This window comes from Puma concolor, chromosome C1 (assembly GCF_028749965.1).
Source record: "Puma concolor isolate L17-30 chromosome C1, mPumCon1.1.hap2, whole genome shotgun sequence".
Classification (NCBI taxonomy): domain Eukaryota; kingdom Metazoa; phylum Chordata; class Mammalia; order Carnivora; family Felidae; genus Puma; species Puma concolor.
Genome location: NC_141674.1, coordinates 21,694,420 through 21,720,565, shown reverse-complemented (window position 1 = coordinate 21,720,565; position 26,146 = coordinate 21,694,420). Strand labels below are relative to the sequence as shown.

Sequence of the window (26,146 nt, the reverse complement as noted above, 5' to 3'; positions counted from 1 at the left end):
TTGAACTAGGAAATAGGATAGAAGATGAACGGGGCACAGTTCCCACCCTCCAGGAGTCACCAGTGTAAAATGGAAAGCAAACACCACATTACAACTAGAAAACACTGTGTCATGACCATGTGTGTCTCCCCTCATTCTATGCGACAGGCACGGACAAAGGCACTTGATTTACATCATTGCATTTCACCCTCACAACAAATGACTGTGGTGAGCACTATCGCTGCATTTGGCAGACTAGTGGACTGAGGCTCAGAAAGGCAGAGAAATTTGCCCAAGGTCACACTGCCTTTAGGTTGTAGTACCAGGACTTAAGCCAGGGTCTGTCTGATTCTATGATGATTAGTTTTATGTGTCAACTTGGCTGGACTATAGTACCCAATTATTTAATCAAAACGAATTTAGGTGCTGCTGTGAAGGTATTTTGTAGATGTGGTTAATATCTGCAATCAGCTGACTATAAGGAAATTATCCTTGGTAACGAGGTCAACCTTAAGAGCAAAACTGAGCTTTCCCAGGGGAAGAAGAAATTCTGCCTGTTGATTGCAGCATAAGCTGTTGCCAGAGAGTTTCCAGCCGGCCACCCTATCCTACAAATTTCAGACTTGCCTTGCCAGACCCCACACTGCATAAGCCAATTGCTTGAGATAGATGCTACTGGTTCTTTTTTCTGGCAGGACTATGTCTGATACAGACCTGAAAGCCCAAACTCTAGGCTAAGGTTGATGCTGGGAGCCACACACTCTCCTCACGAGAAAAGGGAAATGACACCAGCCACCATGCAAGCGTTGTAGAGGCTGAGATTTCACAAGGTCCCCTGTATGCAGCCTTATATCATTACCAAAGCACATGCTCATTTTTGCCATAGTTGTATGTGATGGATCCTTGAATTATTCTGATTCTGAGTCCTTCCACTGCTAAGTACATGTCCCACAATTCCATGTAAAAATATTGCACACCAGGTTGTCATTCTTAGTGACCACTCTGTGGGTGATACAGGGATGGTTCAGTTTGCCTAACCTGTCCCCGGCCCCCAAGGGATATGCTTTGAGGACAAGGGGCAAGGCAGGCCCTGTGCAGAGGACTTCACATCCATTCTCTCCTTTGACCCACACATATATTCCCACTTTGTTCATGGAAAGAAACTAACCCACAGAGGAGAGGTGCTTATCTAGGAGTTCAGAGTGGACAGAACCAGGATCCAAAGTCAGATATTCCAAAAAGCCCAGGTTTTCCACCTCTAGGCCTCAGACCATGCTGTACATTACTTAGGACATATCCCTCTACCTGACACACGGAATTTCACCTGTATTTTATTTATCAACAATTTATCATTTTAATGACTCTACAACTCAGTCTACCCTGCTCCGTGGCCTCCCCTAAACGCCAGCAATATACAAAAGTCATTTTCCACAGTTGGAATCAGAGGGTGTCATGAATTTGACCTTCTTCTCAGCCATTGCTTCACGGTCTCTTTGCACACGCAGGCTCTGGGAGTTATGGGGGCCTCAGTTCAAAGGCTGACTGCCATTTATTAACTGTGGCCCTGGGCAAGTGAATTATCATCTCTGAGCCTCAGTGCCCTCCTCTGTCAAATGGAGAGAAACATGGTGCCAACCTCATAGAGTCGGGAGGATTAAATGAGATAATATACAGGAGGCACTCAGCACAGAGGTGGCCACCTTGTCAGCATTCAAGAAAGGTCAGCAGTGCTATTTCTGGTGTGAAGCCCTGTGGAGTCAATATGCCACGCTTTGCCATTGAACCCTCTCTTATCTGGGATGACAGGACTGAGCAGGTGAGGAGAGTGTCTTAGGACTACTTGCCCCTCCCAGCAGCATAGCCCTGTGGCCATGTGCTGGCCTCCACTTCCTGCCCTGCCTCTCCCAAGGAGGAATGGAAAATCACTAGATGTGGGGCTTTCCCAGCACTCCAGGAGGATGAGTTTTTGTAACCAAGGGAAACAGATCATCTCCATCTGTACTGCAGGGGCATCTGGGCCAGACGAAGCAGGTTTTCTCCCTCAGCTTAATCCCTGTCCCAGGTTCCCAAGAGCTGGGAAACCAGCCAGAAGACATCATTATTACCAACAACTTCCTGTTCCGGGCCAGGCCCTGAGCTAGGGCCATACATCATCTCCCTTAACCTTCACTGTTCCCTCTGCCCAAAACACTTCCACCCAGGGACAGGCCTCTGCTTAGTTGTCTCCTCCTCCCCAACCTCACTAGACACAACTGCAGCCCCGCCATTCTCCCTCCCCAGTGCTGTCTTAGTTGGCTTCATTGCCTATAGCCTTGGCCTTACACCAACTTATGTATTGTCTATCTTTTCCCCCACTAGAACGTCAGCTTCATGAAGGCAGGGACTGTGTCTTGATCGCTGTTACATGCCCAGCCCCTAGAACCATGCCCAGTAGGAGGAGGGGCTGCTGAATGTATGCCTGCCACAACCCCACGATGCACGTGATGGTCTATCATCCCCATTTTACAGATGAGAAAACAGGCTCAGTGAGGTGAGCCCAAGGGTGGATGGCCAGCAAGAAGCAGACCTAGGTTTGAACCTCAGTCTGTCTGCCCCTGACAGATGTGGCCACCTTGCCAGGTGCTAGCTCTGCCCCAGGAATCTTGGACTTCTCTGGGCCCGTGAGATGTTGTCAGTGGCCCCCAGGCCAGGCTGCCCTGAGCAGGAACCCACTGCCCTTGCTCCTGGGTACAGCTATTTCTAGATACCCTTTGGCTCGCCCTTAGCCCAGTTAATCCCAGGTGTGGAAAGAGATGCAATAAGGGATAAGGGGTTAGGAAAGGCAAGTTCCAGTCCTGCCCTGACCACTAACTCAAGAGACACTGAACCTCTCAAGCCTCTGTTCCTTCATTTTTGTTTTTATTTTTTTAAGTATTTTTCAAATGTTTATTTTGAGAGAGAGAGAGAGAGAGAAAGACAGAGAGAGAGAGAGAGAGAGAGAGAGAAACATGAAACGGGGAGGGACAGAGAAAGGGGGAAAGAGAATCCCAAGCAATCTTTGCACTATCAGCGCAGAGCCCAATGTGGGGCTTGATCTCACCAACCATGAGATCATGACCTGAGCCAAAATCAAGAGTCAGTTGCTTAACTGACTGAGCCACTTCGGCACCCTGGTTCCCTCATTTTTAAATCGGAGGGGCTGAACTTGACATACAGGTGGCAGAAGATAGGGTAATGGTTAAGAGTATGGGCTCTGAGATCAGAATGACCCAATTTCAATCTGACTCTGGGCCTTTGAGCAGGTTGTAGAATTTCTCTGTGCCTCAAGTTTCCTCATCTATAAATGTGGGCAACAAACTCACCTCATATGGGTCTGGGAGATTAAATTGGGATACTGTATATACATCTCTAAGCAGACTGCCTGGCACAAAATAAGTAAAGAGAATCATCATCCATGATTCAAAGCTCTAAGCCTTGGTGAAAAGGTTACCTCTGCAGGGGAGAAGGGGGTGCCGTCTCCACCTCTCCCTGTGTTGTGTTTATTAGATGGGGCTTTTTGACCTCACAGGACTTTGAAGTTTGAGTTCTTTCAATTTATCAAGACTCAGAAAGCTACAGAAGACAAGACTCTTTCTGTACACACCCGCCCTGGCCAGAGACAAAGCTGTTGATTTCTGCAGCTGCACTGGGAACTATAAATCAATAGAACCCAACCCAGACACCCCATCCCACCCCATATCCCCCAGCTGGTAACAGGGCTGCTGCAGCCTGCATGATGGTAAATTGCTAATTTAAGCCAGGCTTTCTGCTCAAGCCCACGATTATCCCTCTTCCTGTGCATGTTATGATGTTCTGGGTAGCCAATTGGATTTAAAGGTCCCAGGACTCGGAGGTTAATGAAATCATGCCTTGCCCTTGCACAGCTTCCAGGCATCATCTGCCAGGAAGGGGAGAAGGGAAATCTGAGATCACAGCATCTCTGAATTTCAGATTTGGGAAGAGGAGCCTAAAATTATGTTTATCTTTTCTCCACCCAAATCCCCAGTGCCATGCCTCCACCAGGTGGTTTTCCAGTGTCCTCTTGCATACCTTCAGAGATGGGAAGCTCCCTACATTACACAGCAGCCCGTACCTTCTTGGAGAGCTTTGACTGTTAGAAAATTCCTTGTAAAAATAATAAGAGGTGTGCACAAATGTAAGTGTTCAAGAATGTTCACAGATGCATTGTTTAGATTGACATAATATTGGAAATAACAGAAGTCCCCCCCCAAATAGAACACATTTATACAATGCAGCCATCAAAAAAGTATGTTTTCAAATAGTGTTGATAACTTGACAACATGCTTATGATATAATGTCAAGTGAAAAGACAGCTTACAAACTACTGTATATAACATGATCACTATTCCAATACTGTGATCCTGATGTTATTAAAACACACAGACACAGAAGCAGAAAGAGAGAGAGAGAGAGAGGGAGAGAGAGGGAGAGATGGGAAGGAAATACACCAAAATAACAAAGCTTTTCTCCTTTAGTGAGATTAGGGGTAATGACTGTCTCTACTTAAACTTCTCCATATTTTCTGCAATAACTACTGTGTTACCTCTACAGCAAAAGAAAATTTTTAATATTGAGCTAATAAAACTTCCCTGTAAGATCTACCCAATAATTCTAGTTCCTCTGGGGCTCAATAAATGTTGGTCGAATGAATGAGAAGCAAGCCTTTGAAATAGACACGACAGAAAATGTTCACTGAAAACTTGCCAAACGCCTGGTTCTGTACTGAAGTCCTTCACATCACGCCTCATAAACTTCTCAAAACCACCCTATGAAGGTCTAATGCTACTCCCATTTCACAGATGAGAAAACTGAGGCTCAGAGAGGTTGTGCATGTATTGCCTACGCTCACTCGCTTAGGAAACGGCACAGCTGGGCCATGATCCCAGGTCAGTCTTGCTCTGATGTCAGGGCTGTCGACTGCTGTCAGCCCACACAGAGGCCTCGGAGATTTGCAGACAGCAATCCACCAGTTCCTCCCTTGCTCTAACTAGACGTTGCCAGCTCTCGCTCCATGTGTCTCATGGACAGTGGTGGCAGAGTGGACATGGAGTGCGTTTGGAGTCAGAAAGGCCTGGGTTTGCACCTTTCGGGCTGTGAGGGCCACCTGCTCCCTCTGCGTCTCCTGGTCCTCATGTGTAAATAAGAATCTACAGCCCCCATTGCAGGGCTGCAGAAACCTCTGGCACATAGCAGGGCTCAGGAGAGGCTTCTTGGTGCCCTTGGTGACTCTGGGCCCACCCCAGCAGATCTGTGAGTTACATGCTCCCCAGGGAACGAACCCGAGAGCTGGAAAAGTGTCCGGCTGGGGGCAAGGCCAGGAGAAGCAGTGGAACACGGGCCAGGGCAGCCGCTTGCCTTCCCCGAGGTCTCACCAGGGCTCACCTGGCCCAGCCTCCGGCCTTCTTGACAGTCTGACAGCATTCCATTTTAGAAAGGGGACAACTGAGGCCAGGGTTTGATGACCCATTCAAGGTCCCACAGCTCTCTCCTGTCACCCTGAGCCAGCCTCTCGGGTTTCCCTGCACTGAGGCCCTCCGCCTCCATCCTGCCCCGTGCCCATCCACACCCAGTTCATCATCCTCTTGAACACCATTCCGCACAGATCACTCTGAAGTCCTCTTCACCATGACCTGTGACTCAAAGCTCCCACATTTCCCACTATGGTCCCCTTCCCGTGGAACCTGAGAACCCATCCAGCCTCAGCTCCCACTGTCCAGACCTGCAGCCTCTGGCCCCTAACACAATCATGCCACCCTGTCTCCAGGCCTCTCCTCAGACGCACCTCATCCTCCCCACCAGAGCAACTCCGTCCAATTACCTGGGGCTGGGCCATGTTGCTCTTTGAACATTCCTCTAACACTGGGAATTGTGGAAGGCAGAGACCAGCCCGGGTGGATGCATCACTGGCTCCAGGGCCTAGCCATGCTGAGGACATCTACTTGCAGGGCATATGTTGCTTTTGTCCCTGAAGCCTCTCTGCTTTCACAGCCCCCTGAGCCCCTGATACTCAGCTCAACCACTGTGACATTCCCTGCCCTCAGCAGCTCTCCGTCATCCTGCAAACCTCTCTTTGCTCTTGCTGTTCCCTCTGCCTGGAATGCTCCACCCCCACCTCTCCAAGTAGCCAACTGCCATTGCTGCTTCGCGACTCAGCACCACTCAGCACCCGCAGTACCTCCTCTGGCCAGGTCAGGGGCTTGCCCTGGACTCCCCACAGCTCCCAGAAGATTCGATTGTCCCTGGAGCTGTAACTAAGGGGCGGGGGGTGGGGGATGCTGTGTTAGAAGCCAGAGGCCAGGCTGAAGCTTAAGCTGAGGGTCTGGGCCATGGGACCTAAGGCTGGATAGACCCGGAAGGGGTCAGCATCAGCTGATGCTTGCTGTATGAGTAAATGGGCAGACGATTCAGGAAGCAGGAAAGAGTCCAATATGGAAAATGTAAATAATCAGGTCCCACAGTCATGCTCTGTCCGCCTGGAGCAGCTGCAGGGGTGCTGGTTAATCATAGCACCTGACACACACTGAGGGCCTACTATGTGCCAGGTGCTGTGCTGTGGCCTTTACATGCATGAGCTCATCTAATCATCCCCAAACCTATCCTGATCACCCCAGTTTCACAAATGCAGAAGTGAGGCTCAGAGAGGGTAAGCTGTTTGCCCAAAGCCACACCACTAGGACATGGTCGGGCTGGGATGGAGACCTGGCAATACCTGATCCCCAGATGTGACCTCTACCACTGCACCATGTCACCTCAGTGGGATCTCTCCTGGCCTAGGGACCCTGGGTCCACAGACCCCAACCCAGGCAAGAGAGGGGAGGGAGACAAGAAGTTAATGGCCTCCAAAAACAAGATGGGGACTCAGAGCTCCCAATCCTGCAAAGTTGACACTTTAACACCTATCCCAGCAACCCCTGGCACCTCAGTAGTAGAAAGAGGGGACACCCAGAACCCATTCACCTGTCACAACCCTGCCCCAGTCCATGCTGTCTGGCCCACCCTCCTTTCCCTGCTCTGCACTGCAGTTAGGATGGGAGGGAAAACATGATGCTTCACCAATATCAGCGTGTCATCTTTAGGAAAAAGGTGTTTATGAGTCAGATACTATGATCCACATTTTGCAAATGAAGAAATTGAGGTGCAGTGTGGCAATCCAATTCATTAAAGATCTTAGTAGGTGGCAAAGCCCGCACTTGATACAGGAGTCGTCAAAAGAGACAGGGGCCGAGGGCGAGACCAAGTGGCAGAAAAGCACATGGCCTAAAACAGTCACGAAGAGGCAGGCTGGGCTAGTTACATGCAGCGGGCAGGGTGGGAGAGGTAGGGATGGTCTAAGACACACAGCAGGGTCCAAACCCCCTGAAACCAGGATCTGGGAGAGGTGCAGGCAGGGAATCAGGGCAGGCTGTGGAACAGACAGGAGGCCATGTGGAAAAGCATCAACTCCATTCTCCTGCCTGGATTCTGGGGCCGATGAACCAGGAAGTCCTGGGTCATGCAGAGGGAGGATAGACAGGGTCACCTGTCAGAGATGGGGACCTGCTAAGCCCTTCACACTCTGGCCTACCCAGTGAGCCACCAGTGGGAACTCCTGGATTCCAGCCCTGCTCAGGACACTGACCACCCAGAAAGAGGGGCTGTTGGGAGACTGCTCTGAGGACCCACAGGGCCACCATACTGGCTGAACTCACACTGCAGGACTAAGGGGCGATGCTCTGCCTGGGGACTAGATGTCCCCCCAAATCCTGCTCGTATTCACAGAAGCCTCAGAAGCCACAGGCCATTTGTTAAGAGCACAATTCCCAGACACCCCTCTCATGCCTCTGGAAGGATGAGTGGGTTTCTCAAACGGATGCGTGATGTAGGGAGAGGGCCAGAGTGTGGGGGAGACAGGACTGGAGGGTGCTTCGTGATGTGGGATTCCAAGAGTCTTTTTTCTCAGCCCCTCATCCATGTCAAGCTTCTCATCAGGGGCTCCTCTCTTTGTTTCTTTTTTTTTTTTAATGTTTTATTTTTTGAGAGAGAGAGAGAGAGAGAGAGCGAGTGGAGTGCACGACTGGGGGAGGGGCAGAGAGAAAGGAGGACAGAGGATCCGAAGCAGGCTCTGTGCTGACAGGCTGACAGAAGAGAGCCCATCTCGGGGCTCCAACTCACAAAGTGTGAGACCATGACCTGAGCCAAAGTTGGACGCTCAGCCGACTGAGCCACCCAGGAACCCCCCTCTGTTTCTTATTACCCCCTCCTCATCCTTCAGCTCCTCAGAGACACACATCAGGGGCTCCCAAAGCCCCCCCCCCCGCACCCCCCCGCACTGTCTCATCGCCTGCTACAATTACAAGTCTGTTAGATGACTAGCGGATGATTGTCATTTCTCCCACCGTGAGGGCAGGGATGGTGTACTTTCCTCACCATTGTATCTCAGCATCTAGCACAGTGTACCATAGAATTTTCTTGAATGAGTTAATTCTTTTCATTCCTTTGCATACAGACGATTCCTTTCTCAAAAGCAGTAAATGGCTCAGCTACAACATGTTAATCCTCACCACAGCCCCGGACACATTGTTCTTATTCCCACTTTACAAGGGAAGAAATGAGCTCCAGAAAGGTAAAGTCAGTAGCCCAAACACACAGCAGGTAAATGGCTTTGAACTCAGGATTCCAACTTAGATATGTCTGGCTTCAGAGCCCCACCTCTGCCACTGTACCAACCTGCTCTCCCACCCTAAGGGTTTCCCTTTGGAAACCTACCCCTGCCCTCAACTGCTGGAGCTCAGGACTGGCACGCAGAATCCATTCCTTCAACCATTCATTCATTCAACCAATCAGCTAACTCACTTTTTGGTTGTGCCAAGCCCTGCATGGGGTGGCAGGAAACCAGACAGATCAGGGGCCTCTCTTCAGCCTGGGCTCCCTTCTCTCCACTGCTCTCAGGACTTTGCCAGCAGAAAGAGAGCCCCAGGCAGCTGCCCTACCGTTAGTCTCTCCATCAGTGGGGGAAGAATTAAGTGCCAGCCCCATCATCACCCCTCCCTCCAAGGACAGCACCCTAAACTACACAGGCCAAAGAATGTGTAGGATCACAATCTTTTTGTCTCCATTGTTCTCTGATGATTCTAGGACAAGAGGAGGAACAGAATTCTGCCCCCTTCTTCCGTGAAATTCTTTGACTGTCCTCTACCCCAGACAGCTCTGGAAAAAGTTCTAGACTTGGAGTCACAAGACCAGGGTTTTCGCTCCAGGTCTGGAGCTAGCTGTAGGACCTTAAGTCACCCTGTGTCTCTCTGAACCACAGATTCCACATCTGTAAAATGGAGGCATCATATTGAGGATCTGATGCTTATCCCACAGGCTTATAGGTGAGGATTAAATCATTCAGACCCAGAGATAGCTATCACATAGATGATTGGCCCAGGAAATGTCTTAGCAACATGGGGACCTATGGGGGCCAGCTATATGGCTTGCAAGAGGCATTCGATGATGGGATTTGGGGAAGGTTGGTTGGAGCAGCCCTAGCAAGCTGAGCCCAGAGCATACGCTGAGGGGACCCTCAGAAGTGAGAGGCCTTCCCCTGGCTCACAGGTAGTGGGGGAGATGTGCTCATCGGCCCAACATCCAGAGCCCCCGGAGAAGAGGCCGGGAATGGCACTGAGCACATTGACAGGGCTCTTCCCAGACTCCAGCACCTAGAGTTCCCCAGAGAGCATACGTGCCAGGAACCTGTAACTCAGAATTTTAGCTGCCCTCAGGCCCACTTAGGACAAGTACCTCCTTCTTTAAAAGGCACTAGATTCCGAGGCATCTGGAAAATTCCTCCTCTTCATCACACAGACAGCTTCCATTTATCGGATCCAGGCACCAGGCCAGCTGCATTTTATATGTTTGCTCACTGACACTTCCCAAAAACTCTGTTGAAGAAGGTTCTATTATTACCCCATTCAAAAATGAAGAAACTGAGGCTCAAAGCGGTTAAGCAATTTCCCCAAGTCACAGAGCCATTTCGTGGCAGAGCTGGGATTAATACTCAGGTTGGCCCCACTCTAAAGCCTGTACTACCTCCAAAGACAAGGTGAGGAGAATGATGAACAAAAATGCACAGCAAAGATCAATCCTGTTGTGCTTGGGGGAATTTTCCCAGGGTAGCTGGTAATGAGTCATTGAAAGCACAGGAGATTCTTGTGCCCTCCACTCTTCCTGGGGGAGCAAAGATTCCCCCAGAGATAATTGATGCCAAAGCTCCTTCAACACCCACACACCCATCCGATGCTCCAACGCACGTGGCCCTCCCCTGCAGAGACCCCATACTCTGCAATTCAGACTCCAGACATCGGGTCTCCATTCTTCAGACAGGGAAAATGAGACAGATGGGGCAGATGGTGTGGGACAAGAGGACTGGGGTGCCCTCTGTGATGGGCATCAGTGACTGGACTGAGACCACAGTTCACATTCCCAACCTCTGAGTCCACAATCTGCCCTCTGCCCTGCTTGGTGGCACCACAGCCCAGAGAGGTTTAGGGCTGTGCCCTTGGTCAACCAGCATGGATGACCCATTTCCACCTAACAGTAAATACAAGGGCATCTTTGTTGTTATAAGGATAGGAGGTTCCTTTCTATCCTTTTTTGCCCATGTCTGAAATAGCAGAACTGGGTCAGGAGGCTGCTGCTTCCAGGCAAGCCGATGATGTTTTAGATTCTCTGAGAAAGTCCCAGCACGCTACATAGACACCAAGAAGAGAACTTCTCTTCCGGAGGCAAAAGCTCAGCTCCACTCCCACCCAAATAAAACACCGTTGCCTCTAGCAGAAAGAAAAGCCTGTTAGAGAAGAGGAGAGAATGAAACAGGGCATTTGTGAGGAGCTGAAGCCTCGCTGAATCGCATCCAGACCTGGAGAACAGATGGCCACTGAGGAGGGAAGCAGATTACTACCTGGCTGGCCCACAGCTGCTGCCCCCTGCACCCAGGAACCACAGGCCCTCCATCAGCAAATGCACACACAGGGGAAAAAACACAAAGATCCGAAGCCACTCCGGATGCTCTCCTCCCCCTTGGGTTTCAAAGATTTGACAAGAAACAACACAGTCACGGGCTCATATAGAGAGAATCACCAACTGACAGTGTGGGACAAGCACACACCAACACAGGAACCCCAAGAGACGGGCATCAATGGGATTTGGTAAGTGCCCCCACTGAATGGTGCAGATACACAAGCACTCCCCTGTCCCCCGACCAGCACAGACAGCTGTCTCCCCAGAAGCCCGCCCCCAGGACGTTTTTAGAGGTCCAAACATTCAATACATTTGTACCGTCACAAACACAGAATCACCCACTCATATACTGACAGACCACTAACTGTCGCCAAACTATCCCACATAGCCTAATGCAGAAGCAAGGGGGGCGGGGGCGCGAACAAATGATCAAATGTTATTTAGACACACACACACACACACACACACACACACACTCACTCACTCACTCACTCACTCACTCTCGGTGTCCGTCTCCCAATGGAAGCGGTCTCCTAACTGGCCCCCGGGCTCCCCCTGCAGGAAGTGCGGGGGCGGGGGGCCCGGGGAGCCCCGGGCCCGAGGTCAGGGGGGGCCGGTCCCCGGTCCCCACCGTCACCCCGGGGTGCCAGCCCGCAGTGGACTCACCGGACGATGCCAAACATGACAAGAACGTTGCCCAGCAGCCCCACGGCACACACGGCCGAGTAGAGCGCGGTGATGGCGATAGCCAGGGCGAGGGACGAGGCGCTCCGGGCGCCCGGCGGCCCCGACGCATTGGCGCCGGCGCTGGGGAAGGCGCTGGGGAAGGCGTCTGAAGAGTTGGCTAGGAGCGGGGGCTGCAGCTCGGCGTCCGCAGAGGGGGACGGCTCCATGGCGGCCGGTGCCGCGTCCCTCCCCGCCGTGCGCCCTGGGCGCAGAACCCCGGTGCGAGGGACGCGCCGAGGGCCAAGGCCGGGGCCCCGACGCCGCGGGCTGCAGCGCCCGGGCCGCCGGGCTGGCCCCGCGCCCCCTCCGTGCGCCTGGCTTCCCGCCCGCCTGCCCCCGGCGCCCGCCCGCTCTCCTCGCCCGGAGCGCTCTGAGCGGGAGCCGCTGCGGGCTCCTTGGACGCGCCCGCCGCGCGCACCACGTGGCCCGGAGGCGGCCGCCAGACTGCGCCCGCGACCGGGGGCGGGCGCTGCACCACCGGTTTAGAGCTGGGCCGGGGAAGCTTCCCACTCCTCCCTAGGGATGCTCCGCGGGTTCGGGTGCACCCCTACCCTGGACGGGGTCACCTCCTCACCCTTTGCCGCTTTGGAGTCAGAAGGACCTGGATGTGAATCCCACCTCCGTACACTAGCGAAAAGTGACCTTGAGCTAGTCACTTAAGCTCTCTCAACCTCATTTTCCTCGTCTGTAAAAAGAGGATCATCGGACCACCTCTCTCAGAGGGTTGTTGTGGAGATTGAGAGGACTGGAGTAATGAGTGCCAGGCACAGAGTAAGTGTTTCATAAACATTATTAGCCATGATATTCTTGCATCCCATTCATTTGTTCAACAGTTATTTTGGGGTTCCGAATATAAGAACCGGGTGCTATTGGGGATCTATCCATTAGAGCACAAAAACAGATGTGAAGCCTATTCCCTAGGGTTTACAGCTCATTGGCGAATCAATCCTAAGATTATACTACTGAAGACAAAGTGAAGCAAAGCAAGACATTCCTGTGGCAGGATCAGCAACACCCACAGGTAAGCACAGTTTCCCCGAGGAAATGACAACTCAAGCGAGATGTGAAGTTTGGGAAGAAACTAACTTAGGGAAGAAACAAGTAAAGGGAATTCCAGACAAAGGGACCACAGGTACAAAGGCCCTGTGGTCAGAGGAACTAAAAGGAGGCCAGGAAGAAGAGAAGGCACAGAGCAAGTGTGTGGAGAATGGGATGATGCAGTAGGCAGGGTCTCAAAGACTACCTTAAGGATCACTCTGGCTGCTGTAGGAGCACAGGGAAGGGGGAGCACTTCCTATACCCTTGCCCTAACCTGACCAGCCCAGACCCAGAGCCATCCTCCTTATTGGGGCTCCTGTCCTTCCCAGAACATTCTCTCTACCAATCATTACTGTGTTCCAGGCACTGTGATAAGCACTTTATCTATGCATCAACACTTTGAAGTAGATTCTATTACTAGGGTGCCCATTTTACAGATGAGAAGTCTAGGCTCGGTACTAAATTATCCCATAGGGCAATTATTTCTATCTGAGCTTGTTTCCTCCTTGGGAAGACCAGGCCTGATCAATTCCCACACCCAGTAGAGGGCTGGGGTCACAGTGGCTGCTCAGGAAATGCTGGCTGGATGAATAAGAGTCTGAAGGGGGAATGGAATGGGCTAATGTTGAGGTTCCTAAGCTCTAGGCTCTAGGGAGATGCTCTTGGCTTTGTAAGTGGCTGGGCAAGGACCCCTCACTCATACCACTCTCCAACCTGAGTCATCCATTTATGTGCAAGGCTCTTACCTTTTCCCAGGAAGAGCAAAGCCGAATTTCCCAAGTTCACCCTCCTCTTCATTTTCTTTGCCTCTCCCAGCTGCTGTCCAACCCCCTCTACCAGCTACAGCAGACTCCTATCCAAGGTTTTCCCACTCAACCATCTAAGGACTCATCAACTAAGCAAAAATTTTAAGGTTACTTTATTTTTTTTTTAAGTAAACTCTACACCCAACGTGGGGCTTAAACTTATGACCCCAAGATCAAGAGTCACATACCCTACCAAGTGAGCCAGGCAAGCACCCCTAGATAGGCAATTTTTGCTCTGTAGTCACAAGGGCTGCCAAAACTCTCCCTTGTCCCAAAGGGCCTGGTACTCTGGTGGCAAGGGAGAGAAACTGGGATAGAAGGAGGAGGGCTACTTTAAAAAAAAAATGTAATATTTAAGCTGAAACTTGAAGGATGAATAGCATTTAGCCTGGAGAATTGGCTGAGCCTTGCAAGTAGAAGAAATAGAGTGTGTAAAGGTCCTGAGGTAGGAAAAAATGTGGCTTATTGGAGAAATAGGGACTGGGGCAGAACTCTAATAATGTTTATTTTTGAGAGAGAGAGAGAGAGAGATAGGGTGTAAGTGGGGGAGGAGCAGAGAGAGAGAATCCAAAGCAGGCTCCAGGCTCTGAGCTGTCAGCACAGAGCCTGATGAGGGGCTCAGACTCACAGACTGTGAGATCATGACCTGAGCTGAAGTTGGACGCTTAACTAACTGAGCCGCCTTAAATATTACTTCTTCCATGAAACCTTCACTGACTGTTACCCCCAACTAGAGCAGGTGCCCTTGTTATTTGTTCCCATGGCATCATGTGCCTCTTCTTTACAGAAGTTCCCACATATTTATTTGTGTAATCATTGGATTTTTGTGCATCACCTTTACAACAGGTCTTGTGAACTTGTGTACCCCTGCCTTAGTACAGTCCCTGGTGCTCAATGAGTAATTAAAATAGGAAATTCAATTCCAACTTTGGCGAACTCCCATTTTGATGAGGAAGAAAGATATAGCATAACATAGGACTTAGGAATCCTTTTAAGCAACTAAAACGCGTTGCATAAATTCTGCAACTACATCTTATTTGGAACTGAAATACTAGTTTCCAGTTCCATCCCTCCTCTCATTGGCTGGCTAGCACCAAGCAAGTCTGTCTAACTCCTTAGCATTGCGTTTGGGGCCCTCCCAAGTCTGATCCCAACCAGGGTTTATCGCTGCCCTCTTCTGACTCCTTCCCTATACTGGGCTGAAGGGAATTTTTAAAAACTGCATTCCACAATGTTTTTTGAGTTCCTCCTGGGTACAGAAATGCTATGGTGCCACGGCTATGGTGGAGGCAAAAGACAGAAAAATAATCCCCTTAACTTCTCTGAGCCTTAGTTTTCTCATCAATAAAGCAAAGAGGTGCAGAATTGGGATGAGGATTTGGTGAAACAGCAGATGCTCTGCCAACCAAGAAAGGCTACGTGAGCATAAGACCATTGCTGTCTTAAAGGAGCTCACAATCAAGAAGCCAGGAAAGATATGTAACTGGCCAAGTACATGAACAAAATAATTTGTAGGGAAACATACATGCTGTTATGGACTGTGCCTTTTAAGAGTTTGCTTGCTGTCTCTGCTGTCTTGTGTGAGAATACAAGTCAGCAGTCTGCAACCCAGGAGAAATTTCTAACCAGAACCCAACCATGCTGACGCCCTGATCTCTGACTGCCAGCCTCCAGAACTGTAAGAAATAAATTCCTGTTGTTTATAAACCATTCTGTCCATGGGACTTTGTTGTAGCGGCCCAAACTGACTAAAACATATGCCAAGTGAGTATGAATTGCCCCCATTGAGGACACCAGAAGAACACATGGAAACTTGAAAGACATCTAAAGGGGTTTCCCCCATGGCCTCCCCAAGTGGGTACTTTGAAGAGATCAACTCTTACTTGAATGTAAGCATTCTAGTCTATTTATCTTTAAAAGGCAGTCTCATTTCTGTGGTTACAACTCATAGATAATCCTATTGGCTACCACTTATAGAGAGTTTGCTACGTGCCAGGCACTGGGCAAGTGCTTTGTGGATTATCTCATTTAATCTTAACAGCCCTATAGGTGTGAGGTTACTACTATTACTATTCCATTTTACAGAGGCTAGGTTAGCTGCCCAAGCCGGATCTGGGATGCCAAGCCAGGTCTGTGTGACTCCAAAAGCCAATCTCCTGACTACCACTCAACACTGCCTCTCAGAGCGAAAACTAGGAAGTCCCCCCACCAAAATATAAGAACCCATCACTTCTGTCTCTGCTCAGCAGAATTTCCCCACTATGGAGGATGATGAGTCACTTGGAGCTCAGGAGATTCTTGAGTCTGACTCTGCTCTTGGAGCAGTTTAGACACAGCCCTCCACCCCTAGGTTACCAAAGGGTTTCGCTCTGCATGGGGCTCCTCCCCATTCTTGATTTCAAGGGAAAACAAAAACAAAAACAAAAATGGATGGGAAATCCTCGGCGAATGTAGGCATCAGCAGGCAGGCGTCAGCAGTAGAGAAGCAGAAATCATTGAAGGAGTCAGAGCAGAAAGGAACTCCCTGGGGAAGCTATTAACAATTTAGTGTGTGGGAATGTGGCTCCCACCTGCCAAAGAGACAGATCTGCCTGATGGAAAATACTGTGAGTGAGCGGGCAGCTCCCCTGGGCTGCCTTTCAGTCTGGCTTTATCTGCAAGCCCCAGGAGGGCGATGACCTTAACCATCACCATAAAATAATAACCACTTGCATTTGCAAAGCACTTTTGACTTTCCAAAGCACTTCCAGATTGATTACTTCATCTTATCTTGACACCATCCATTCGCATGGGGAGGTCAGGTTTCATTATCTTCAGTTTCTAGCTAGGAAGACAGACATCTAGAGAGCCTGGGTGAGATGCCCAAAGATACACAGCAGATTGGTGAAGGAAATAGGGTTGGCACCATCCATCTGGCTGCCCAAGCCAGAAACCTGTGAATCATTCTTGACTCCTCTCTCTCTTCCCCCTCACCAACCCCCACTTCTAAGCAATCACCAAGTCCTGACCATTCTTCCTGGATAACCCATGCAACCATGCTGCCACTGTGCTTAATTCTTACTAGCATCTTCCCAGTTGGACGTACCACCACGTCTCACCGAAGCTACTGAAATCGCCCCTGAAGCAGCCTCACTGTACCCAGGCTTTGCTGCATTTGAGCAGAACTATGGCTGCAGGTGCTCCGTCCGTCCCTTCACTCTCCCTACCTCGCTAGCCCCTTATCCCACCTTCCCCTTCACATGCTGTGCTCCGGCCAAAATAAGCTGCTTGTGGTTTTCCAAACAACCTGCTTCTCCCACCTCCGGTTTCATCCAAATAGTTAAGGGGACAGCGGTTGGTTTGGAGACAGCTGGTTGAAATCCCAGCTCAGCCACTTACTAGTTGTATGACCTTGGGTGAGTCATTTGACTTCTTCCATAAGCTTCATAAAATGGGGACAACAGAAGCACCTGCTTTACAGCACCCAGCATGCAGGCAGTGTTGAATGTGTGTGAGCTACTGCCGTGGTGACGGTTCCTCCACCTGAAGCACTCTACTGCAGGCTCCCAGCCTCTTGTCACCTAACCCACTCCTACACCACCTTCACATCTTAGCTGAGATGTCGTTCCTGTCCCTGCCCCCCCCAGATTAGTTTATGGCACACACTGTCTGTTCCCTTGAGGCACATCTCCCTCCTGGAAGCATAGTCAGGTCCTGGTTTTCTAGAAGACCATCCCACCCAGATGTTGCCAGGGCGGTGTAGGTCTGTCCAGAGGAAGTGGGAGTGGAGTAGATGAGGGAGGGTGACTCCCTGAGGAGAGGATGGAGGAGGTTGTAGGTTTCTTGAGTAAGGGCTTTGATGGGTAGTAAGTAAGAGCCTGCAAAATGTCTGCAACAAGTTCAGGGTCAGGGGAGGAGAGATAAAGGCTCCTGCTCTCAAGTGGACCCCTAGGTCATAGACAAAAGCACCTTAGAGTGCTTGATGGACAGAATGCCAAAGGCCTCATGTTTCCTGGATCATGCAAACCTCAACGAAGGAGAATGCCTAATCCATACCCCTGCCATGCCCTCTAATGTCTGACACAAGATTTTCCCACAACCCTGCTAGATGGGAACAGGGGCGGAGTTTGTTTTGTTTGTTTGTTTAAAGATTATTTATTTATTTTGAGAGAGAGAGAGCAAGAGAGCAGGAGCAGGGGAGGAGCAGAGTGAGAGGGAGAGAGAGAATCTCAAGCAGGCTCTGCACTGTCAGTGTGGAGCCCGATGGGGGGCTCGAACCTACAAAACATGAATCATGACCTGAGCCAAAACCAAGAGTCGGACACTTAACTGACTGAGCCACCCGACACCCCTATTTATTTATTTTTAAAATTGTTTTTGTAGCACTGAATGTCAAGGAGGAAAAGTATATACCTGTTAGAGGAACCATCATGAGGCCCTGACCATGCATGGACACAAAGACAGACGAAAATCACTGTCTTCAGAAGAAAGAAGGTGATAGGGAGACATCCAAGCTGCAAAATGTCCCATCCCCTCCTCGCACCTGGGATTAACCCCCTGTCTAGACACTATCAGCCACCTGCCCAACAACCATGTCTTCCCCTTATTCTGTGCAGCTGAACTCTGACCAGGGGTAGGTATGTGTTCCCTTGATTTGGGGGAAGAGAGCTCCTTCCCTGCCTCAGGGGGTGAACCGGTCCAAATACATCACAGTAATCTGTAGTAGATTGCAAAATGGTCGTGATTCTTCATTCCTCTCCATGTCTAGGCCCTTTGGAATGTGACTTTACAATTTTTCCCATCAAGCAGTGAAGTCTATTTCCTACCGCTGTACTTGGGCCAGCTTTGTGACTTGCTCTGCCCAAAAGATGGGATGGAAATGACAGCACACCAGTTCAGAGTCTGGGATCTGAAGTCCAGAGGCCTTGTATGTCTTCCAGCCAACCTCTTGGAACTCTACCCCCACCATGAAAACACGCTTGGGCCGGCTTGCTGGATGAGAGACTCACCATCCATCACCCCATTTGACAACCAGCCAACACTAGGCATATGAGTACATAAGGCCATCCTAGACCAGGCAAACCCTAACCCACCCGACAGCTGACCACAGGCACACAAGGAAGACCAACCAAGATCGGCCAGGTCTGACCCCGATCACAGAACTACTTAGCTAGCTATTGGCAGACAGCTGATGGGTAATAAATGGTTGTGGTTTCAAGCCACTATATTTGGGGATGGTTTGTGAAGCAGGAGCCACCATAATACATACTTTCCTATATCATCCTGCATCCTAGGGGTGGATATGTAACCAATGAGATGTAAAAACAAATCTGCTGATGGGCTTTCCGTATCTAGGATAAAAACCAAAGTCCTGCCAGAAGAAAACTGTTTGTCTAAACCCTTGGGATGCTGATATGATGCCTGGAGCTATAGCAGCCATCCTGCAATCATGAAGCCATAAACATGACAATGAAAAGCCAATATGGCAAGGTTGGCAGTGGGAAGACAGGACAAGCCTGGGTTTTCTGTGATGTTGTTGAGCTCTAAGTACACCAGCTCTGGACTGCCTGCATCAAGAAATCTTGTGTAGGGGCACCTGGGTGGCTCAGTCAGTTAGGCGTCCAGCTTCAACTCAGGTCATGAGATCTCACAGTGAGTTTGAGCCCTGCGTCGGGCTCTGTGCTGACAGCTCAGAGCCTGGAGCCTGCTTCAGATTCTGTGTCTCCCTCTCTCTCTGCTCCTCCCACACTCACGCTGTGTCTGTCTGTCTCTCAAAAATAAATAAACATTAAAAAAATAGTATGGATTTTGGGGTGGCTCAGTCAGTTGGGGTGGCTCAGTCTGTTGAGTGTCCAACTCTTGATCTCAGCTCAGGTCTTGATCTCTGGGTCATGAGTTCAAGCCCTGTGTTGGGCTCCATGCTGAGTGGGGAGCCTACTTGAAAAAAAAAAAAAAAGAGTATGAACTCTGGGTTTGAACACTGGGTCTGCCACATGCTAGTTATGTGACTTTGGGTAAAGTTACCAACTTTACCAAGCCTCCATTTTCTCCTCTATTAAGAGGAAATGATAGGGGGGTCTGGGTGGCTCTGTGGGTTAAGCATCGAACTTTTGGTTTCGGCTTACATCATGATCTCACAGTTCATGGGTTTGAGCCCTCCTTTGGGCTCTGCACTGACAGCGTGGACAGAACCTGGTTGGGATTTTCTCTCTCTCCCTCTCTCTATGTTCCTCCCCCACTCACTCTCTCCCTCTCAAAATAAATTAAAAAAAAAAAGAGGAAATGATCATAACACATATTTTATAGGATTATAAAGGAGATAAATGGGGGAATGCAAATATGGAGCTGGTTACCATGCCTGACACACTGGAAACATTTGATGATTTCCTATCTTGGCTAGTAGTAGTATTACAATAACCATGTTTATATCAACCTTCCTTTCTCAGTGTGAGGCAAAGTAATCCCACACTGAGATGGATCCCTCCCTGGGATATGGCCATTGTCGGGTACACGTACTGAATAGTGTGCTGGGTCCTGCCTGGACTTAACTTGCACGCGTCAAATTGCAGGATTTGTTTCTTTAGAATGGGGGGTGCTGGGGCGCCTGGGTGGCGCAGTCGGTTAAGCGTCCGACTTCAGCCAGGTCACGATCTCGCGGTCCGTGAGTTCGAGCCCCGCGTCAGGCTCTGGGCTGATGGCTCAGAGCCTGGAGCCTGTTTCCGATTCTGTGTCTCCCTCTCTCTCTGCCCCTCCCCCGTTCATGCTCTGTCCCAAAAATAAATAAACGTTGAAAAAAAAAAAAAACATTAAAAAAAAAAAAAAAAAAGAATGGGGGGTGCTGAGGCGAGGCGTAGAAGGGACTTGAGTGAGCAGCAGGGAAGGGACCCTGGCTGGGAGGGGAGTATGAGACGGGCTGAATTCCCCAGGCCCGTGCCAACTAGAGATGCATGAATAGAGGCCTCGGCGTTACAGAGGGGAGGCAATGGGCCTCTGAGGCATGGGGCTCCAGCAACCCAGGCAATGGAGTGTGACGCGGTGGGGAGAAGGGCCTTCTGGAGACTTCTACTTGGAGAACATGCACAGTGCCTCGGCTGCCTGCCTCCTGGGGGGAGTGGGGGGGAGCTGCCTGAGGGAAGCACATGATGGCAGAATGAACATGCTCTGTCTCCCATTTTTTCTATCAAGCTGTCATTTTCCTTAGACAAAAAATCAGTTCTCACCTTGCCTTTCTCTACTTTTTCTTCTCTGCTCCTTCCCTTCAGCTTCTCTCCCTATCCCAAACCCCCTCCTACCTCCATTTGGAGTTCCCACTCCCTCCACTGGAATCACCCCCTGCCTTCCCTCCGCCTCCTTTATCCTCAATAATTACCCTCTGGAGCACGGAAGCTGCCCATCTCTCATCTGCACGTTCTGATGCTGAGGGTATTAATAACTGCTTTCACCTGACCTTGTCAGATGGGTACTCACTACTGGGAAGTCCCAGTCTCCTTCTTCCAAAGTATCCCCATCCTCCCCAGCCTCTCCCCACAAAGCCTAGGCAACACCCTGAACCAGAAAGGGGTGCCGGGCAGCCAGACGAGTGCCCACAGCCCCAGCCCTCATGGTAAGTTCCTACCCTCAGAGGCATCTCTCTCTCCTAAAATGGCCCTCAGGCTCAGGGAGCTGGCCTTCTGGCTGGGCCCCAGGGCCATTCTGGTAGCAAGACAGGGTGGTGTGGTAAAGCAATGACAGCTTAGGGTCCCTGGGATTAGCATTTTGTCACCAGATGCACAGAATTGTAGAACTGGAAAAAAAAGCTTAGGCATCGTTTAGTCCAACCCTCCTTTGGTTTATAGATAAAGATGCTGAGGTCCAAAGCAGTAAAGGGATTTACACACAGCAAGTCAGAGTCAAGATCAGAACCCATGTCTCCTGAATCTGGTAACAATGCCCCTTCTCCTACACTGGGCAAGCTGACCTTGGGCAACTGCATCATTCACATGGCAGGCACTTTGTAATTTTATGTACATGGTTTGACTTAATCATTCATCTAACTCTTTCAAGAGAAGATGGCCATGATCCCTAGTTTACAGATGAGGAATCCAGGGATCAGAGCAGTTCAAAAGCTTAACGTCGTGGGAGCGCCTGGGTGGCTCAGTTAGGTATCCGACTTCGGCTCAGGTCATGATCTCAAAGTTTGCAAGTTCGAGCCCCACATCAGGCTCTGTGCTTACAGCTCAGAGCCAGGAGCCTGCTTCAGATTCTGTCTCCCTCTCTCTCTGCCCCTACCCCACCCATTCTCTCTCTCTTTCTCTCAAAAATAAATGAACTTTTTTTTTTTTTTTTTTTTGTAAAGAGCTTACTCAATGTCATACAGGGGCTGGATTGGAACCCAGGTCTCAGTCCATAGAGCTTCCTGGTCCAGGTACAAAATCTCTCTGTGGAACTCTAAGCACACTGGCCTTGGTTTCCTCACCTGTGAAATGGAGCAATTGGACTCGATGGGCCCAAGACCCACCTGTGAGGCACTGAAAGAAATTTTGAGGAGAGGCAGACTGCCAGTTGCCCACATTAGTGAGAAAATTTCTCTGTTTTCCCCATTTGCTTCAAAACAGCTCGCCCCCAGGTTTACACTGAGAGGAGCCTGGAGAAGGTGCCATGGCAACCACAGAGGCTCCTAAGAGCCAAATTTGCCTGACTCGGCCAGACTGGTAAACTGAGTGACCTGAAGCCTGCGGTGCCCAAGGAGGTCAGCAGGACCAGCCCAGAGGGCATGAATCAGACCCCAGAGGGCCTGGGAGAGGGATGAACAGTCTGCACTCTGCCCCTGATATCCTGGCTGGGCAGACAGAACATGGGTTTGCAGCCTGAAAACAAGGCTCTGTGGTCAGATATGTGACATATAAATTTGGGGATCCTGGGCAAATCACTTACTCTCTCTGAGCCTCAAGGTATTTTTTTGGTCACCTAGCACATAGAATGTACTTAAAATAAATAGAAGCTGCTATCATTATTACTAATATCCAAATTTTGAAGAGTTGGATGCCCATCAGATAATGAACTTGAAAATGCTCTGTAAACTGCAGCACCACACAAATGCAAGAGATTATCATTACCCAGTAAGAATATCCGCATTCCCCTGGCTGTGTAGAACCCCTTGCTTGCACATAATAATTGAACGGAGCACTTTCTATACAAAAGACAGGGTAGATACTATGTTTGGGGAGAAGTACAAAGATGAATCATACTTGAATTTTTACAGCCTAGAAGGTGACATGTGAGATAGAGGGGAGGGGTGTAAGTGCTACGAGAGAGGGTCAGAGGAAGTTGCTGGGAGTTGACAGAGACCATCAGAAGCCCACTGCAGGTAACTTAATCCAACAGAGATTCATTTTTGTAAATCTTTATTCTTTTAATGTTTATTTCTTTTGAGAGAGACAGGGAGCGTGCACGTGAGCAGGGGAGGGTCAGAGAGAGGAGAGAGAAGGAATCCCAAGCAGGTTCTGCACTGTCAGCACAGAGTCCTATGGGGGTTGGAACCCACACACCGTGAGATCACGACCTAAGCCGAAGTCGGGGCTTAACCAACTGAGCCACCCAGACGCCCCAAAGGAGATTTCATTTTAAGGCAACAGGGGTGTCTGGGATGTAGATTACTTCTGGGAAGACCCTGTGATCCAGCACTCTGTGCTTCTCCATTCTCTGTCTGCACATGGCCCTCCTCTGCGGCTGCAGCCACAGTGACAGTTCTGACCACCTCCCCCAGCTCCTAAATTCTCAGGTTTAACACTCAGCCTGGTACAGAGCAGACAGGGTGACCAACTTTCCGGGCTTGCCTGCGACTCTCCTAGTTTTACCATAGAAACCTCTCAGTCGTGTAAAAATCGGCACGGTTGGTCAGCCTAACAACAGCTGCCAGGGGGCAGTTCTACAGAGTTAATGAATGTTCTAGTGCCAGGACCCATTCAGCGGTCCTGAGAGAGGGAAACCTCTCTTGGTCCTGTTGAAGCCAAGTGATCCCCCTGGGCCAATCAGCCATGGCCGCAGGATGGGCTCACGCACCACAAACATGGCTGCCAGGGGTCAGCAGCCCTGGAAGGTAAAAGAGTCCCTGGGGAAAGTAGAGGGGAGGGTCATTGATTCATGGTTCAGGTACATACCGCAAAAGGTGTCAGCTATAATTTCTGCCTCCCCGCCAAAATAATGAACTCTTTAGGACAAAGGACCGTGCCCTATGCATCTTCATGTGCACAAAACCTAGCACATGCCTGACAAGTATGCGGTACAGTTTGTTTGGAGTTTTTTCCTCTGTTCTTCTAACAAATCAAGCCTGCTCTGCCCTACACCTTGGCACTTGCTGTCCCCTCTACCTAAAACGTTCTTCCACCAGTCCCCAGGTGGCTGGGGGGGTCTCCTCAAACACCAGCTTTGAGTTCATCTCTCCCCCACCCTAGCACTATCTTTCAGCTTGTTGCAACCTGTTATTACTTCCTGGCTTTCTTCCCAGTGCTAATCACCACCTGGAATCATCTTCTTCATTTACAGCTTGAGTTGTGTCTGTTTTCCCAGTACTAGAATGTGAGTTCTGGAAGGGCCGGCACCTTATCTCTCTCGCTCATCACTGTATGCCCAGTGCAAAGATAGTACCTGCCCCCTTAGGTGCTTACGAAATATTTATTGAATAAATAAATAAATGGATGAAATATAGGGGGAGGTGCATTCCAGGTGTGGTAACAGTACCAGATGAAACAGGAAGAGGGAAATTAATTGCAGGGTCTGCACAGGGAGCAGGAAGTAGCTTAGTTTGGCTGGAAGGTAAAGAGCACAAAGGGAAGTGGGCAACAATGTACTGGGCAGGTAAGTGAGTTACGGCCAGATCTTTGCACCACAGTGACTAGCTCATTGCTGATTCATGTGGCAGGAGATTTTAGGAAAGGCTCTCCCTTTAGTAAAATAATTTTTTAGTTGCTTCAGGTAACACAGGTGAAAATTTGTATCAAAAGGCCTACTTTGTAATAATTCTAAACAGGAGTGTTTTGTAATGACGTGAGATGTGAGCATAAACCTTTGTGGAATGTCAAGAGCTTGCAGGAGAAAGTAGGAACCATACAAGTCCGGTTCTGGTCACTGTTCAGAAAAGCCATGTGGTGGGGTGGTGAGAACAGCTGCCTGCCTCAAGTTCAGAAGACCTGCACCTACTTAGGGGCACCTGGGTGGTGCAGTTGTTAAGTGTCCGACTCTTGATCTCAGCTTAGGTCATGATCTCACAGTCTCTGGGTTTAAATCCCACATCAGGCTCTGTGCTGATGGTATGGAGCCTGCCTGGGATTCTGTCTCTCCTTCTCTCTGTCCCTTCCCTCGCTTTTGTGCATTCTCTCCCTCTCTCCCTCTCTCTCTCCAAACAAACAAAACAAATAAACAAACAAACAAATATAAAAAAGCAAAAAAAGAAGACTTGCACCTACTTTTTGCCAGCTGTGTGACCCAGGCAGGACTCTCACCCTCCTAAAGCTCATTCATTCATCTATTTATTTATTCAGCCACTCATTCAACAAAATAGTTAACATGTGCCTTTGTGATGGTTAATTTTATGTGTCAGCTTGACTAGGCCACACTGCAAAGTTATTTGGCCAAACATTATTCAGGGTGTTTCTGTGAGGGCGTTTTGGATGAGTTAATATTTCAATTGTTGGACTTTGGGTAAAGCAGATTGCCCTCCATAAGGGAGGTGGGCCTCATCCAATCAGTTAAAGACTCGAATAGAACAATAGACTTCCCTCCCCCGAGCAAGAGGGAATTCTCCAGGGTGACAACCTTCAGACTTGAACTGCAACATCAAGTCTTCTGTGTGTCTAGCCTGCCAGCCCACCCTACAGACCCTGGACTTGCCAACCTCCATAATCTCATGAGCTAATTCCTTAAAACAAGTCTTTCTCTCTATATATATTTATACACACCTCTTCATGCCTCTGTGTCTTTGGAGAACCCTGAATAATACAGTTTACTAAGTGATTAATTCCAAAAACGGAGCAGTGAGCAAAACAGATCCAGTCTGTGACCTCACTGAGTTTACATTCTAGTGGGAGGAGTAAACAATAAATGAGAAACATGAAGCATGCCATTTCGAGCTGTTTGCAAGTGTGTAGAACCCAGGGAACAGATCTGACTGGCTGGGAGACCTAGACAGGTAAAGATCTGGGCAGATCTTAGGCAAAGGCCGAGGCTTCATTTCAGCTCCTCTTCTGTAAAATGGAGAAAAGAAGATCAGCTCTGTTGTCATAGAGAATGTTTAGAATGAGCTCATTTTTGTTTTAAAAAAAAAAAAGACATGTCTAGCAGGATGGAAGGAATTATCGCCTTAGCAGATGGCAGCAGGCTCCTTAGAGAAAGAATTGTCTCTCTTTAGGATAACACTTTGATAAACCACTTGAAGGGAGAAGCGCTATGCACCCAAGAGCATTAGCTCTCAGTCAGATCAGCTTAAAAGGTGCACTAGAAACAGTATGCTCTCGGGCAGGACCTACAAGGAGGAGAGGAAGGGAAGGAGGGCAGCAGGGCAGGCCCTGTCAGAGGGCCCAAGGGCTTTTCCCAACAGCAGGTCAACCTCAGTTTTATTTATT

General features: G+C 49.6%; 1 protein-coding gene across 1 annotated transcript in view; it reads right to left on the bottom strand.

Annotated features, from left to right (window-relative positions):
* OPRD1 (opioid receptor delta 1) overlaps positions 1-12,092 on the bottom strand; it is a 31,737-nt gene extending 19,645 nt beyond the window's left edge. The window contains exon 1 of the mRNA XM_086716219.1: positions 11,665-12,092. Within this exon, the coding sequence (XP_086572345.1) occupies positions 11,665-11,891 (227 nt within the window). The 5' untranslated portion in view covers positions 11,892-12,092. The remainder of the gene's footprint in view (positions 1-11,664) is intronic.
* Positions 12,093-26,146: the final 14,054 nt, after the last annotated feature.